Here is a 14,301-nt window from a genome sequence, read left to right as displayed (position 1 = left end):
GAGCACTTAGCCAAGCGCTAAATACCCTCAACTTTGCAGCGTTGAGCAATGTAACCAATCACAGACATATCTGTTGATTTCTTGAACGCAATGGCCAATCAGAAACATTTTGTCAGAATTCATTTACCGCTGAAAGCGCCGCAGTTTTTAAGTGCACTTTTGCACGCTCGTGAATCATCTCATGACTAAGTGCAGACGCGATGTGAATAAGAGATTCATTGTGCAGTTTAGAGAGCTTAATTCTATAATCCATTCAGAATTTGTATGAAACTTTCGTTTTTCGGACACATAGGCTACACCCTGCAAAGTTTCGGGAATTACATCCGCATATTTATGCGAGATTCACTCTCGGAATAGCAGTGATTGGCAATGGACTGAACAAAAAATATGTTGATTTAATTCTGGAACCAGTCTCGGCCAAACCTCCACAGACAGCGCGGGTCCCGAGTGAGGTCTAATTCATGGACCAAAAGCGTGTGTAAACTTTATTGAGATCGGGACATATCAACCAGTAATTTCATTTCATTTCCAGTAACGGACGGTAGAAAGTTCAGCAATGAATGGTGTGCGATTTATGACAGAATATAGTCCCACAACTGATTGTTTATTTTTTCCTCACGTGTCTCGCCTTTGGTAACAACGATTCAAAACGAACACATTTCAAGTGACATGGAAAAAACTTCAGTGAACATCAAAAAAGCAGCGTGCACATTTCTGGTTAAAAATGAAAGTCCATCAACTGATAAACAGAAAGCATCACCATTCAAGTCAGCAGGAAGAGCCAAAGCTAGTCCACAGTTTACTAAACTAAAGTTATTCTCGACTGTGTTGGATTAACTGCTTTGATGCGTTGCAATACGGTAGGGCATTGTTTTGATGCTTACATCAGAAAAAAAAGTATTTTGCTTTTATTTATTTCATTTATATATATATATATATATATGTTTTTTTTTCCTTGCCCCCCGTGACTCAAGAGTCAAATGTCGCCCATGTGTATGTGTGTAGATATATATATATATATAGAATATATTTTAAGAATTTTTTAATATATTTTAAGAATTTAAAAAATATAATTTTAATAAGTTTTAATTTATTTTAATAAAGAAAGAAAGAAATTATGACATTGAGCCTGGTTTATTTAAGATCTTCGGTCATTAACCGTGTCGTCTGTTGCTCCTCCAGTAACAGTGATTTGAATATTGGCTCTCGGCGGTGCTTCACTGATGGAAAATCTCAAACCACATCCATCCTGTCTTCTGATCTCTTCAGGCTGATTGTGGCTTTGTTATTTCTTCATCACTTGTTTGTGTTGATCAGCATAAAGTCGGTCTGCAGCATCCTCCGGCTCTCTCATTGGGATTCACCACTCGTTTGCATTAAGCTCAATTGTGAACAACTGTGTTGCATTGCATATATGTACAGAAATTAGAGAATGATTTCTGAAGATCATGTGACACTGAAGACTGGAGTAATGATGCTGAAAATACAGCTGCGCATCACAGAAATAAATTACAGTTTAACACATATTCACATAGAAAACAGCTATTTTAAACGGTAATAATATTTCACATTTTTCTGTATTTTTGATCAAATAAATGCAGCCTCTGTGAGCAAGTTTCTCCTTTCAGAGGTTTGCACACAGATGAAGTCAGTTATCAGTGTGAGGTTCCTGAGGACAGACGTGTTTTCTGCTCCGTGATCTTTCACCTCCATCACGAGGAGCTTCAGTCTCGTTCTGTTCACTCTTTGTGCTTCTCCATGTTACAGCTGGGAATTAAACGGTTACTGAAGTTGCGTTATTGACCTGTAGCTCAGAAGGTGTGTGCATTAGATTGTGTTTGAGCGGCTCAGTGTGAATATGATCGTGACCTATCCTCATGCAGAGTTAAAAACACTCGTGTCATTCATTCAGACTGAACACAAACACAAATGTGTTTCAAGCCAATGCGTGTTTTTTATGTTAAGTTTGTCCAAATCATTTCTTTCTGCAGCAGTCATTCACCGCTCTTACTGTTTATTCTTTCATATTGCATCATTACAAGGACTTTTGAACTTGCATCAGATCAGTATTATTTTAGTATCATCAGACACTATTAGTTTTCATTAATATTCTGAATCAGTTTTTACATTTTCCCCTATTCATTTTAATTTTTAGCAAATGTGTTGTTTTGTCTTATATATATATATATATATATATATGATTAACATTCATTTCATTTCAAGTGATTAACATGATTTTTGTTGTTGTTGTTGTTGTTGTTAGTTTTACTTAACTATAATAGCTCTGCATCAGATCTGGATAGAAATGAAAACAAAATGATGAACAGCCAAAGATAATGCTTAATAAATGCTTAGTATTTCTGTCTTGTATTCCATTATAAATATCTAAACATTCTTAAATCAAAATACATTTACTTGAAAAGCAAAATCACTTAATATATTAAGTTTTGTTTTCTGAGAAATGTGTTAAAATTAGGCAAATTTATGCTTAAAACAAATAAAACACATCTGCCAATGGGCTCAGAAAAATAATTGTTTTATTTTAAGCATAAACTCACTTAATTTTATTTATTTATTTTCAGAAAACAAGACTTAATGTCAGTCTTAAAGTCATTTTGCTTCTTAAATGTTTCTCGATTTAAGAATGTTTAGATATTTGTCCTGGAAAATAAAACAACAATTCTGAATAATAAATTCATTTTTTGCTGTCAAACATCATGAGGCTGAAGAAATGATGACAGAACAGATTTTAGCTGAAATATCTCTTTAAATCGGGCCAGCAGATGTAAACAGAAGTAGATGTATTAGTTTGCTGTGTTTGTCATGCATCAGGCTGAATGATGGTTATTTGTATGAAACTCTTGCATGAACTTGTGTTTTTCTGCTCACATTATTATATGGTAGGAAACATCTGCGTCTACATCGACAGCATCATCGACTCGTGATCAATATATGCACGTCCAATTCATTCACGAGATCCTAAAAGGGAGAATGTCAGAGCCATCAAACACGAGCAGGATTACGAGGGTTAATCCATTTAAAGCAAAAGCGTAATGGGAACAGACACAATCTCTTATGTGTTCCTGGGGTTTTGTGTTGACATGCAGTGAAGCTAAAATCAAACACGCTGCACAAAATGATGTTCTTCCTCAGTATGTTAGTCTTGTTTTCCAGTACAAATATCTAAACATTCTTAAATCAAGATACATTTACTGGAGAGGCAAAATGACTGAAGATATTAGGTCTTGTTTTCTGAAAAATGCATCAAAATGAAGTGAGTTTATGCTTAAAACAAGAACAATCATCTGCTAATGAGCTCGGAAAAATCTACTTTTCTTACTCCACTGGCAGATATTTGTTCTTGTTTTAAGCATAAACTCACTTCATTTTAATGCATCTTTCAGGATATTTTTCTTCTAAAGTAAATGTTAATTAAAAAATGTTCAACATTTATACTGGAAAACAAGACAAAAGTACTTAAATGCGCTGTAAAAACAAAAAGAAACAAAAAAAAAAAAAAAAAAAAGTACAGGTAATTTTTTGGCTGGACATTGTCCATTAATTTTATGGACATTTCTGAAAATTTCAGGAAATTGTGATACATGTTTCTGACTTAAAATCATTAATTTTTCTTCTAAAGTAAATGCTAATTTAAGAATGTTCAATATTTATACTGGAAAACAAGATAAAAAATATTTAAATGCACTGTAAAAAAAAAAAAAAAAAAAGTACAGGTAATTTTTGGACTGGACATTGTCCATTAATTTTATGGACATTTCTGAAAATTTTAGGAAATTGTGATATATTTTTCAGACTTAAAATCATTAATTTTTCTTCTAAAGTAAATATTGATTTAAGATTTTTTTTATATATATTTGTAATGAAAAACAAGACAAAATACAAGTACACTGTAAAAATAAATGAATAAAATAAAATAAAATGCTGGTAATTTTCTAATGGGACATTATCCGTTCATTTTATAGACTTTTTTTTTTTCATTTCTAATTTTATGGACAACTCTAAAACTCAATGCCATGCAGTGCAAAATACAGGTAAAACACCTGTAAAAAATCAATACAGAAAATATTAATGCAGTACATTACAGTACATTTTTTTTAATGGATTTTAAGTGTAAGAAAATGATTTTTTGCAGTGGACGCACTCCAGAAAAGGAAATGCGAAATTTAATGCTACTCTGAAATAGTGTTTTGTTCGAATGTGTTTGAAATTCTACGTTCACTTCCTGAATTTGAATCGAATCAAACAGGAAGCAGAACGGTATTTTGAATTTGAAACAACTGTAAGTAACATGTAAGTCTTTTGATTCCTTTAAAAGCATGTGCTGGAGGCTGGTTCTCCTGCTGATGTTGTTAGTGTATTGATAAAGCACTGCGCTCGAGGTCTAATTGAATTCTGCGTCTGAACAGGAGGACAGTAATGTGATCAGAGCAGGAGTTTGACCTCCGGCTGACCTCATGTGACTCCAGCTGCTCCTTAATTATGAAAAGTGAACGTGATCGTGATTTATTACGGAAGTAAATACAAACACAGCATTAAAGCAAGACACTACGGGCAAAACCATGGTCAATTTTAGTCAATTCTGCTTCCATTTGTCCCTTCTTTCAGACTAATGCAAAGAAAATATTCACAATACACTTTTAAGTGTTTATTTTATTGCACTTTATATATTTGCATCTGTAGATTTCAATTCCAATCCATATGTTTTGAGTTTTTTTCTCTTACATACACCAAACTTTACAGTTTTATTCCTCTCTATATTCATATTTCATTCACACTGATTCATACAACATTTTACTCCTAAAAACATGGTGAATGTGAGAAAAAAGAAGTGTTTGTTTTCTGTCTGTTGACAGTATTTTCTGATTCATGGAGTGATAAAAAAGAGAAATGTAAAAACCTCTAATATATTAAAAATCAAACAAGAGTTTCTGCTCTGGAAATCAGTGCAAATTTGTGCATATTTAATTACATATTTAGTGCATATTTAAACATAACAAATCAGAAAACTTGTGATGCAAAACAATTGTCTTAATGTTCAGTGATACCTATTCATCTGTATGACTTGTCTTAAAAATATTTATTGTACATTTGAATGGATGTTATTTGAATCCAGTTAAGTACACATTTCAGCATGTACTTTTAAAAATGAAAAATTTAAAAAGTAAATTTAGTAATCTGTTGTAAACCCTAGTGATCTAGACAGCATCATACAATAATTTTTTGTTTTTAAATAGTAAAATATGTGTGTGTGTGTGTGTGTGTATGTGTATGTATATATATATATATATGCAGTCAAAACAAAATTTATTCTGACAACTTCAACATTTCTCACATTATCACAGTTTATTCATTTTAGTTTAGAAATTGGTAATAAAATATGAGAAGAACTCAGAGATAAACTGTGATGATGTCAGATAACTTTGATAGAAAGGTATGTAATGAATTCGGTTGAATAGCTGTAATTAGATAAAACCAATTTAGCTCAACTAATTACCAAGCAGTGCTTCATTTTGTTCAGTCTGTGGTAAAAACACACAAAGAAAAAACACTTCAGCAAAACATGCTCAGGTCAAAGTGTCTGAATAACTTTTGGTCCCAAATTTTTATCAGTTTTACTGGTAGACCACTGTATGAAGAATTGTTGGGTATAATACAGTATGTCACAGTTCACTTTATTTTGCTATCCTCACTTACATGAACTATATGCAACTAGAATAAAAATATCAAGTGGTGTCTGAATACTTTTTGGTTTGACTGTATATAATGTATATTATTTTAAATGCATTTTATTATTTATTATTTTAAATTGTCATGGCAATAAATCAGACTTAAGTTAGTTCAGAGATGAATGAAGATTGGTGATGGTGTCTCTGTGTCCAGCTCTGATAGCCATCGGTCAGTACAGCAGCAGCATTGAGACGGTGGACGCCGGCTGGTGTAAGGAGATCACGGATCAGGGAGCCACTCAGATCGCCAGGAGCAGCAAGTCTCTGCGGTACCTGGGCCTGATGCGCTGTGACAAGGTGAGTTCGTCCACAGACAGCTGCGTCTGGGTGAGTGGCTCTAACAGATGCTCCAGCGTCCACAGAAGAGCCGTTTCCTCGGGGTCACGGGGTCACCAGTTAAACACCTGGCAGACAGAAACGAACCGTGTTCAGCCGACAGCGTCTCACGTCTGCTTCTTTCACCTTCTAGATCACGGATTCACTAACTTTTTTGTCAGCTGAACCCCTGAGTAATTTCTGAATAAATTAGCTGAATGATTAGCATTTTAATTCTGTATTTTATTTTAAAAATATTCAAAGTTGTTTTAACTTTTTTTTTAAATATTCAACATTTTTATGATTTGATTTATTGTTAGTAACTGTTTTAATTTGATTGGTTTTATTTTAAAGATACGTATTTTAATTTTATATTCTTATTATTTAAGTTTTTGTTTAATTTTATTTTTACTTTGTTTACATTTTATGTAAAATTGTGTTTTATTTTCAACTTTCAACATTTTTATGATTCAGCTTTTTTATTTTAATTTTAATTTATTTCATATTTAATTTATTTATTTTACATTTTTAGCAAGTGTTTTGTTTTGGTTTTTAATTATTTTTTTTATTTTACTTTTTTATTATTTAATTTTTAGTACATGTTTTATTTTGTTTGGTTTTATTTTAAAAAATGAAGTTTTTGTGTTTAATTTAAATTGTTTTTATGTTTTGTGTTTTATTTAGCATTTTTATATTTAAAATATTTATTTTAATTTGTCATTTGTTATTCAACTTTTTAAATTATTTTTATTTAAAAATTATTTGAATTTTAAATTCATTTTCAATAAGTGTTTTAATGTTATATTTTTCTAATTTAAGTTTTTGTTTAATTTCAATTATTTTTATTTTTTTCTGTTTTATTTTTATATTTAAAATATTTATTTTAATTTGTCATTTTTATTATTCGGCTATATTTAATTGTTTTTGCTTTCAATTATTTAATTTTTATTAAGTGTTTTATTTTTATTTATTTTTAATTTAAAATTATTTCAGTTTAAAAATTTTATTATTTTTAATTTAAAATTATTTCAGTTTAAAAATTTTATTTAATTAATTTTGTGTTTTATTTTGATCATTTTTAATTTTAAAACATGATACACACACACACATCAAAAGAAAGCACTGTAACTATAGATGTTTATTCTATTTATAAATTCCATGCCTCATGATTCAGATGCACGTCATCTCATATATTTCAGTGTGACTTTGTCATTAGCTATATCTAAGCGCGATGGAGTGTGACGTTGTGTGGAGTGAGAGAACGCTCTTGTGTTTCGGGTCAGCGCCGTTTACAAAGCCACAATCCCGTGACAAATTCAATTTCTGCCCAAATCACTTTACCATCCAGCTAATTCTCTATGTTTTCATAATCTCATTGGGAAGCTGTAGATGTGACGGATAACCCGTCTGTCTCAGCATTTGCTTCCTAAAAGGCAAAGTCAATTATAACGGACATATATATTCCCTTTCATTTGACGCTTTCCCATTTCAAACCCACACTGAAAGTTAGCGATTGAGTGGAGTTTGTGGCATTTCCATTCATTTGGCTGTGAGCTGCAGACACACATCACAGATCGCTCTGTCGTGGCCTCGGGCCCAATGAGAGACGACTGAAAGAACGCTATTGATCCACAGCAGCCCAAATCATCAAATCAATTCATTATGCTCCTCTCAGACCTCCAGCTCTGGACCAAACTTTGATGTGACGCCGCGGAGCGAGAGAAGAACGAGAGAAAGCTTGTTTCTTTTATCAAAGAGAAGTATGAGCAGTTTAACACACCCTCATTGTCCCTCAAAGCCTCCAGTAGAAGCGTTGTCCTCTTCACAAACAGTTTTAGCTCTTGTTCTGAGTCAAAAATGAGCTATTTATTCAGCCTCGTATCGTCCTAAACCCGTATGATGAGGATTCTTCCATTAAACACATCTGGAGAATCTCTTGTTCGTTTCATAGTGCACCGCAAAAAAAAAAAAAAAGCATTTTAATTAGTATTTTTGACTCGTCTTCCAGTTCAAATATCTAAAAATCCTTGAAACATTGTTAATTTAGAAACAACTCTGCAGATATTAAAATAGTAAAACTTGCTTTCATTGTATACTGAATACAGTATATGTTTTTGTGTCATTTTAATTGTTAAATTTTTATGATCTGGTTATTTTTTTCTGTTTTATTTTGATTGTTTTTGTTTTATTTTATTTTATTTTATTTTTGTTGTTTGTTTTATTTAAATTTTACATTTTTAATTACATTTGAAGTACGTTCTTATTTTTTGTTTTCAATTATTTCCATTTTTATAATGTAATTGTTTTTAGTAAGTGTTTTGTTTTGATTGTTGTATTTCTAAAATTTAAATTAATTGTTATAGCATTTGCATATCATTGTTCTTTTGTTAGTTTTGATTGCTTCTATCGTCTGCTAAATAACTAAATGTAAATATAAAATATCTAAAAATCCTTGAAGCAACTCTGCAGATATTAAAATAGTAAAACCTTTGTTGTATCTTGAATATGTTGTTTAATTTTATGATTAGATGTTTTGACATTTATTATGTTGAACTTTTTCTTTTTTTTTGAAGTTGAAGTTTTTATTAATTTAATTATTTATTTCCTTTTTCCATTTTATTATTTAATTGTTTTTAGGCTTTTATTTTGATTGTTTTATTTCAAAGTTATTGATTTTAATTTTAATAGTCACTGTTTCCCATTGTTTTCCAAATATAATTAGAAAATACCAAAAAGCCAGATTGTTTTGATGTAGATATGACAGATGAAAATTAATTTATTGTGATGTTGGAGAAATCTTGGCATCTCATTCAAAGATTTTGACCATTCATGTGAATATGTTAATGTAGTGCGAAAAAATTGTCTTGTTTTCCAACTCTACATAAGATATTAAGACTTGTTTTCCTTGTCTCTTGAATATGTGTATCTTTTTTAATTAGTTTCAAATATAAACAAGTTAAAAAAGTGAAAAAATATCTGCCATGCAGTATAACAAAATACGCACAATGAAATCATTAAAAACATGCCTTAATACAGTAGATTATGCAGTGTTGCTTTACAAGTAAATTGATCTAGTTTCAAGGATTTTGAGATTTTTCAATTAAAAGACTCATTATAAACTTAAGAAATCATTTTTTGCAGGGTGACCTCGACTGTCAAGTCCTAAAAAGGAGAAAACACCATAAAAGCATCATAATAGTCAGTCGTGAATATGATCTGGATGTAGTTTTATTAATTTTATTATGCTTTTAGGGTGTTTTTGGAGTTTGCCAGTCATGGTCATTATTAAACGGTCGATATATGTGACCCTGGAGCACAAAAGCAGTCTTAAGTCGCTGGGGTATATTTGTAGCAATAGCCAACAATACATTGTATGGGTCAAAATTATAGATTTTTTTAAATGCCAAAAATCATTAGGATATTAAGTAAAAAATCATGCTCCGCAAATATTGTCCTCCTAACAAACCATACATCAATGGAAAGCTTATTATTCAGATGATGTATAAATCCCATCTTATGACTGGTTTTGTGTTCCAGGGTCACATATGACAAATCTCTGTGTAAACAGTCTCTATTTGTGTTGCACAGAAGAAAAAAAGACACAAGGGTGAATAAATAATGACCGAATTCTCATTTTAGTTGATCTGTGCCTTTAAATAATTGGATTTTCTTACTGTTTGTAATGTGTGTTTTGGGTTTAATGCCTGATATCTGGAGAGCTTTATGTTCTCGGTGGGAAATTACAGTCCGTTTGAGCGGCGTGTTTACAGGCACAAGCTCATCGCGCTGTTAGACCACTAACGATTTGCCTCGAGGACACAACATCTCATCGAGGCTTTCGCACAGGGTTTGGATCCATTCAGCTTTTTGCTTTTGAAGCTCCATTACAGTCTTAGTAAATATGAGCAGAGATGAGTGACGAGAACGGCATCGGTGTGAAATGAGACAAAAACAACAGCGGCAGAGGAGGAGAGACTTCTGTTTGCTTTGAGAAGATCAGAAAAGCCGCGAGACGTTCAGACGTCACTGTCAGTAAAGTTCCTGTAGAACAGCACAGTTATGTCTCGTGATATCAGAGAGTTTGAATGAAAGAGAAGAGGCATTTCTTAGATGCTTCATGTGAAGCAAAAGAACGGCCTCAGAGGAAGTTTTCTCATCTACTGGATTGTGAAATTAACTACAGAATATGTGCTTCATGAAAAGTCTTGATGAGTGCAGTTTTCTTTACTGTGTTGATGAATTTCCTGTAGAGACAGGAAATTGGGAAGAGGCCAAGTATATAAACAAGATGAGTAAAGTTTGTTATGATGGCTTCAGAAAGCTCAGCCTGAAAGTTTAAAATAGTTTTACAATATTGATGTTTTAAAGTTTTACAATCATAGACAGACAGACAGAAAAAGAGAATTGTTATTTTGCTAGGTGGTTGCTATGCAGTTGCTAGGTGTTGCTGGGATGTTTTGGGTGATTGCTAGGGTGTTCTTGGTGGTTGCTAGGGTCGCTGGGGTACTCTGGGTGGTTCATAGGGAGTTGTTTGTTGCTTAGTGATTGCTTTACTGTTAATAGGGTGTTGCTGGAGTGTTCTGGGTGGTTGCTAGGGTGTTGCTTGTTGCAAGGTGGTTGCTGTGCTGTTGCTGGGGTGTTCTGGGTGGTTCTTATGGTGTTGCTGGTTGCTAGGTGGTTGCTATGCTGTTGCTGGGTGTTTCCTACTGTGTTGCTGGTTACTAGGTGGTTGTTATGCTGTTACTAGGGTGATTGCTAGGATATTTCTAGGGTGTACAGGGTGGTTTTCAAGAGTGTTGTTGGTTGTTAGTTGGTTGCCATGCTGTTGCAAGTGTATTGCTGGAGGGTTCTGGGTGGTTCCTAGTCAAGTCGTCACCTTTATTTATATAAATATAATATCTATATTTACAGATTGTGTCAAAGCAACTGTACAGCATTAATTAGGGGAATAGTGTGTCAATAATGCAAGATGACAATAGTAAACACTCAATTTTCAGTTAAAGGTAGTTCATCATTGAATTCAGTGATGTCATCGTCCAGCTCAGTTCAGTTTAAATAGTGTCTGTGCAATCAAGTCGACGATATCGCTGGAAATTAAGTGTCCCCAACTAAGCAAGCCAGAGGAACCAAAACTCCATCGGTGACAGAATGTAGAAAAAAACTTGGGAGAAACCAGGCTCAGTTCTCCTCCGGCCAGACAAACCAGCATGTTGTTCCAGGCTGCAGCAAAGTCAGATTGTGCGGAGGACTCATCTGGTTCCTGTGGTCTTGTCCCGGTGGCCGTCTAGGAGACAAGGTCTTCACTGGGGATCTGTCTCTGGGGCTCATCTAGTTGTCCTGGTCTCCGCTGACATTCAGGGCTGTAGAGGTCATCTCTAGGTGCTGATCCACCATCTGATCTGGATACAGACTGGATCTGGTGGCTACGGTGACCTCGGAATAAGAAAGAAACAGACTAATATTAGCATAGATGCCATTCTTCTTACGATGTAGCAAGTACATCGGGTGTTATGGGAAGTGTTCCCGATTCAGGCTGACCTAATTAATAGGGAGCCAGTGCAGTGTTAACAGAACCGGGCTAATACCGGGTTCCTAGGGGGTTGCTGGATGGTTGCTATGCTGTTTCTTTAGTGTTGCTGGGGTGTTCTTTGTGGTTTCTAGTGTGTTGCTGGTTGCTAGGTGGTTTCTATGCTGTTTCTAGGGTATTGCTGGGGCGTTCTGGGTGGTTTCTAGGGTGTTGCTGGATTGTTGCTATGCTGTTGCTGAGGTGTTCTGGGTGGTTTCTAGGGTGTTGCTGGATGGTTGCTATGCTGTTGCTGGGGTGTTCTGGGTGGTTTCTAGGGTGTTGCTGGTTGCTCTGCTGTCGCTAGGGTGTTGCTGAGTGGTTTCTAGGGTGTTTCTGGGGTGTGCTGGATGGTTGCTAGGATGCTGCCAGGTGGTTGCTAGGGCTCAAAAGTATCCAGTGTTGATTGTAAAGGAAGGTTCTGGGTTGAGTTTAAGTTCAGTTCTGTGAGCAGCATGTGTGTCATGATGTTGATTACCACAGAAAATAATTCCAGCTAGCGAAAACAAGCAAAAATCACATTTACAGTAACGATATCAATGAGGGACGACAATTACACAGAGACAAAGATCCAAAACAAACAGTGAAGCCGCAAGCACATGCAAACTCTGTCACGACCGTGTGAAGCTGCTAAACCCTAACTGTGTTGAGCTTAACTATTATATATTTGAATATTTCACCCAAAATATCCAGCTAAAATGACGTTTATATTACTTTATATGATCTTTATGTGAGGTGTTTCTGTCATAATGCGAGCACAAACTCGCTGGAGTGTAAAATAAAGGTTTTCTGATCATTAGTCTCTTCTGTTTAGAACTGCAGGCAGGTTTTGTGGTCTGTGTGTGTTACGTGTGTTTTGTTATGATTTTTGAGGTTTCATGTTTTAAAACATAAGGGTTTTCTGAGAAATATGAGCCGCGTCACAGTGTTTTACCGCGGTACATGTGCTGCAGGCAGGTTTAGGGTTGCGGTAAATCAGCGATGCTCACCCACTCCAGAAAGCTTTTTAAGTCTTAACCAGAATACTGTGTTTGGATGTGAGGAATGTGTGTGTGTTTGTGTCTGGATCATATATTTCAGTGTTTCCGCCACACAGCACACATTTATACTGCGTGCTGGAATCATCAGAACAACTTGAGCCCGTAAAGTGCATTTTTGCTTTTGGACCGACTCATAAATACACACGCATACACACACGTTGTGCAATAATCGGCCATTTAATGCTGCATGACAGTCAACATTTGTCTTTCCAAACTGAATAAGCTGCAATCACAGAGACGTTCAGTTACAGTCAAAGAGAAATATCATATCAACTACAGTGAAATGTGTGTGATACTTACTGTACACTGCAAAAAAATTATTCTTAAATCAGGATACATTTACTTAGGTAGCAAAATTACCCAAGATATTAAGTCTTGTTTTCTGAAAAACTGGTCAAAATAAAGTGAGTTTATGCTTAATACAAGAAAAAAAAATCTGCTAATAGTCAGAAAAATCATCTTAATTAAAAGGGAAAACAAGTTTTATTTTTCTTGTTTTAAGTATACATTTTCTTTTCTTTTGATGCATTTTTCAGAAAACAAAACTTAGTATCTGCTTCCTGTTTGATTCTATTCAAATTCAGGAAGTGAACTGGAATTTTAAACGCATTTGGAGTGCGTGCATTGAAAAAACACACACTTAAAATCCATAAAAATGTACTTTACTGTAATGTACTGCATTAATATTTTCCATATTGATTGTTTTACCTGTATTTTGAATTTTTTTACTGCTTTGAGTTGTAAGTTAACAGAAATGTCCATAAAATTAATGCAAAGAAAATTACCAGTACTATTTATATTAAATATTTTATATAAATATTTTATTTTCATTTTCTTGTCTTCCAGTACAAGTGTCAAAAAAGTCTTAAATTAACATTTACTTTATAAGAAAAAATGACTGATTTCAAGCCTGAAATATGTATAAAATTTCCTGAAAAATTTAAAAAATAAAATAGTCATTTGAAAAATTACTGTTTCTATGATCTGTAATAAATACACAAATGACTGTTTTAAACAAATAAGGTGTAATCTACTGTACATTGAGCCTAATTTGCATAGAAACCAGACAATTTGAAATGGGAAAATATGATAGTGTCTTAAATAAGTGGTTACACTGCAAAATTATTTCCTTTCTTAGTATTGTAGTCTTTTTTTTCAGTAGAAATATTTACATTTTACATGAAGATGCATTTACTTGCAGCAAAGGTATTGTCTTGTTTTGTGAAAAAATGTATCAAAATATCTGCAAATGGGGTTGAAAGATAAACTTAATTAAAAGAGAAAAAAACATATATATATACAGGGTTGTGAAAAAGTGTTGGCCCCCTTCCTGATTTCTTATTTTTTTGCATGTTTGTCACACTTTAATGTTTCAGACAAAAAAATAAGAAATCAGGAAGGGGGCCAACACTTTTTCACACCACTGTATATACCCAATTGGCGGATTTTTAAAATGTATTTATTTATTTAATATTAAATATTTAAATATTTTATTTAAAATTAATTGATTTATAAATTTGCTTTATTTTGCTTCATTTTTCAGAAAACAATACTTAATATCTCAAGTCATTTAGCTTTATCTTGATTTAAGAATATTTAGATATTTGTACTGGAAAACAAGACAAAAATACTGAAG

General features: G+C 33.4%; 1 protein-coding gene across 1 annotated transcript in view; it reads left to right on the top strand.

Annotated features, from left to right (window-relative positions):
• The window catches only part of LOC107719830 (F-box/LRR-repeat protein 17-like), an 87,509-nt gene that overhangs the window by 71,794 nt on the left and 1,414 nt on the right, over positions 1–14,301 (top strand). The window contains exon 3 of the mRNA XM_016527364.1: positions 5,902–6,044. Within this exon, the coding sequence (XP_016382850.1) occupies positions 5,902–6,044 (143 nt within the window). The remainder of the gene's footprint in view (positions 1–5,901; positions 6,045–14,301) is intronic.

The sequence above is a fragment of the Sinocyclocheilus rhinocerous genome, unplaced genomic scaffold, assembly GCF_001515625.1.
Source record: "Sinocyclocheilus rhinocerous isolate Xijiao unplaced genomic scaffold, SAMN03320098_v1.1 scaffold1412, whole genome shotgun sequence".
Classification (NCBI taxonomy): Eukaryota; Metazoa; Chordata; class Actinopteri; order Cypriniformes; family Cyprinidae; genus Sinocyclocheilus; species Sinocyclocheilus rhinocerous.
Note: the sequence above shows the minus strand (reverse complement) of the source record. Positions and strands in the feature narration are given on the sequence as shown.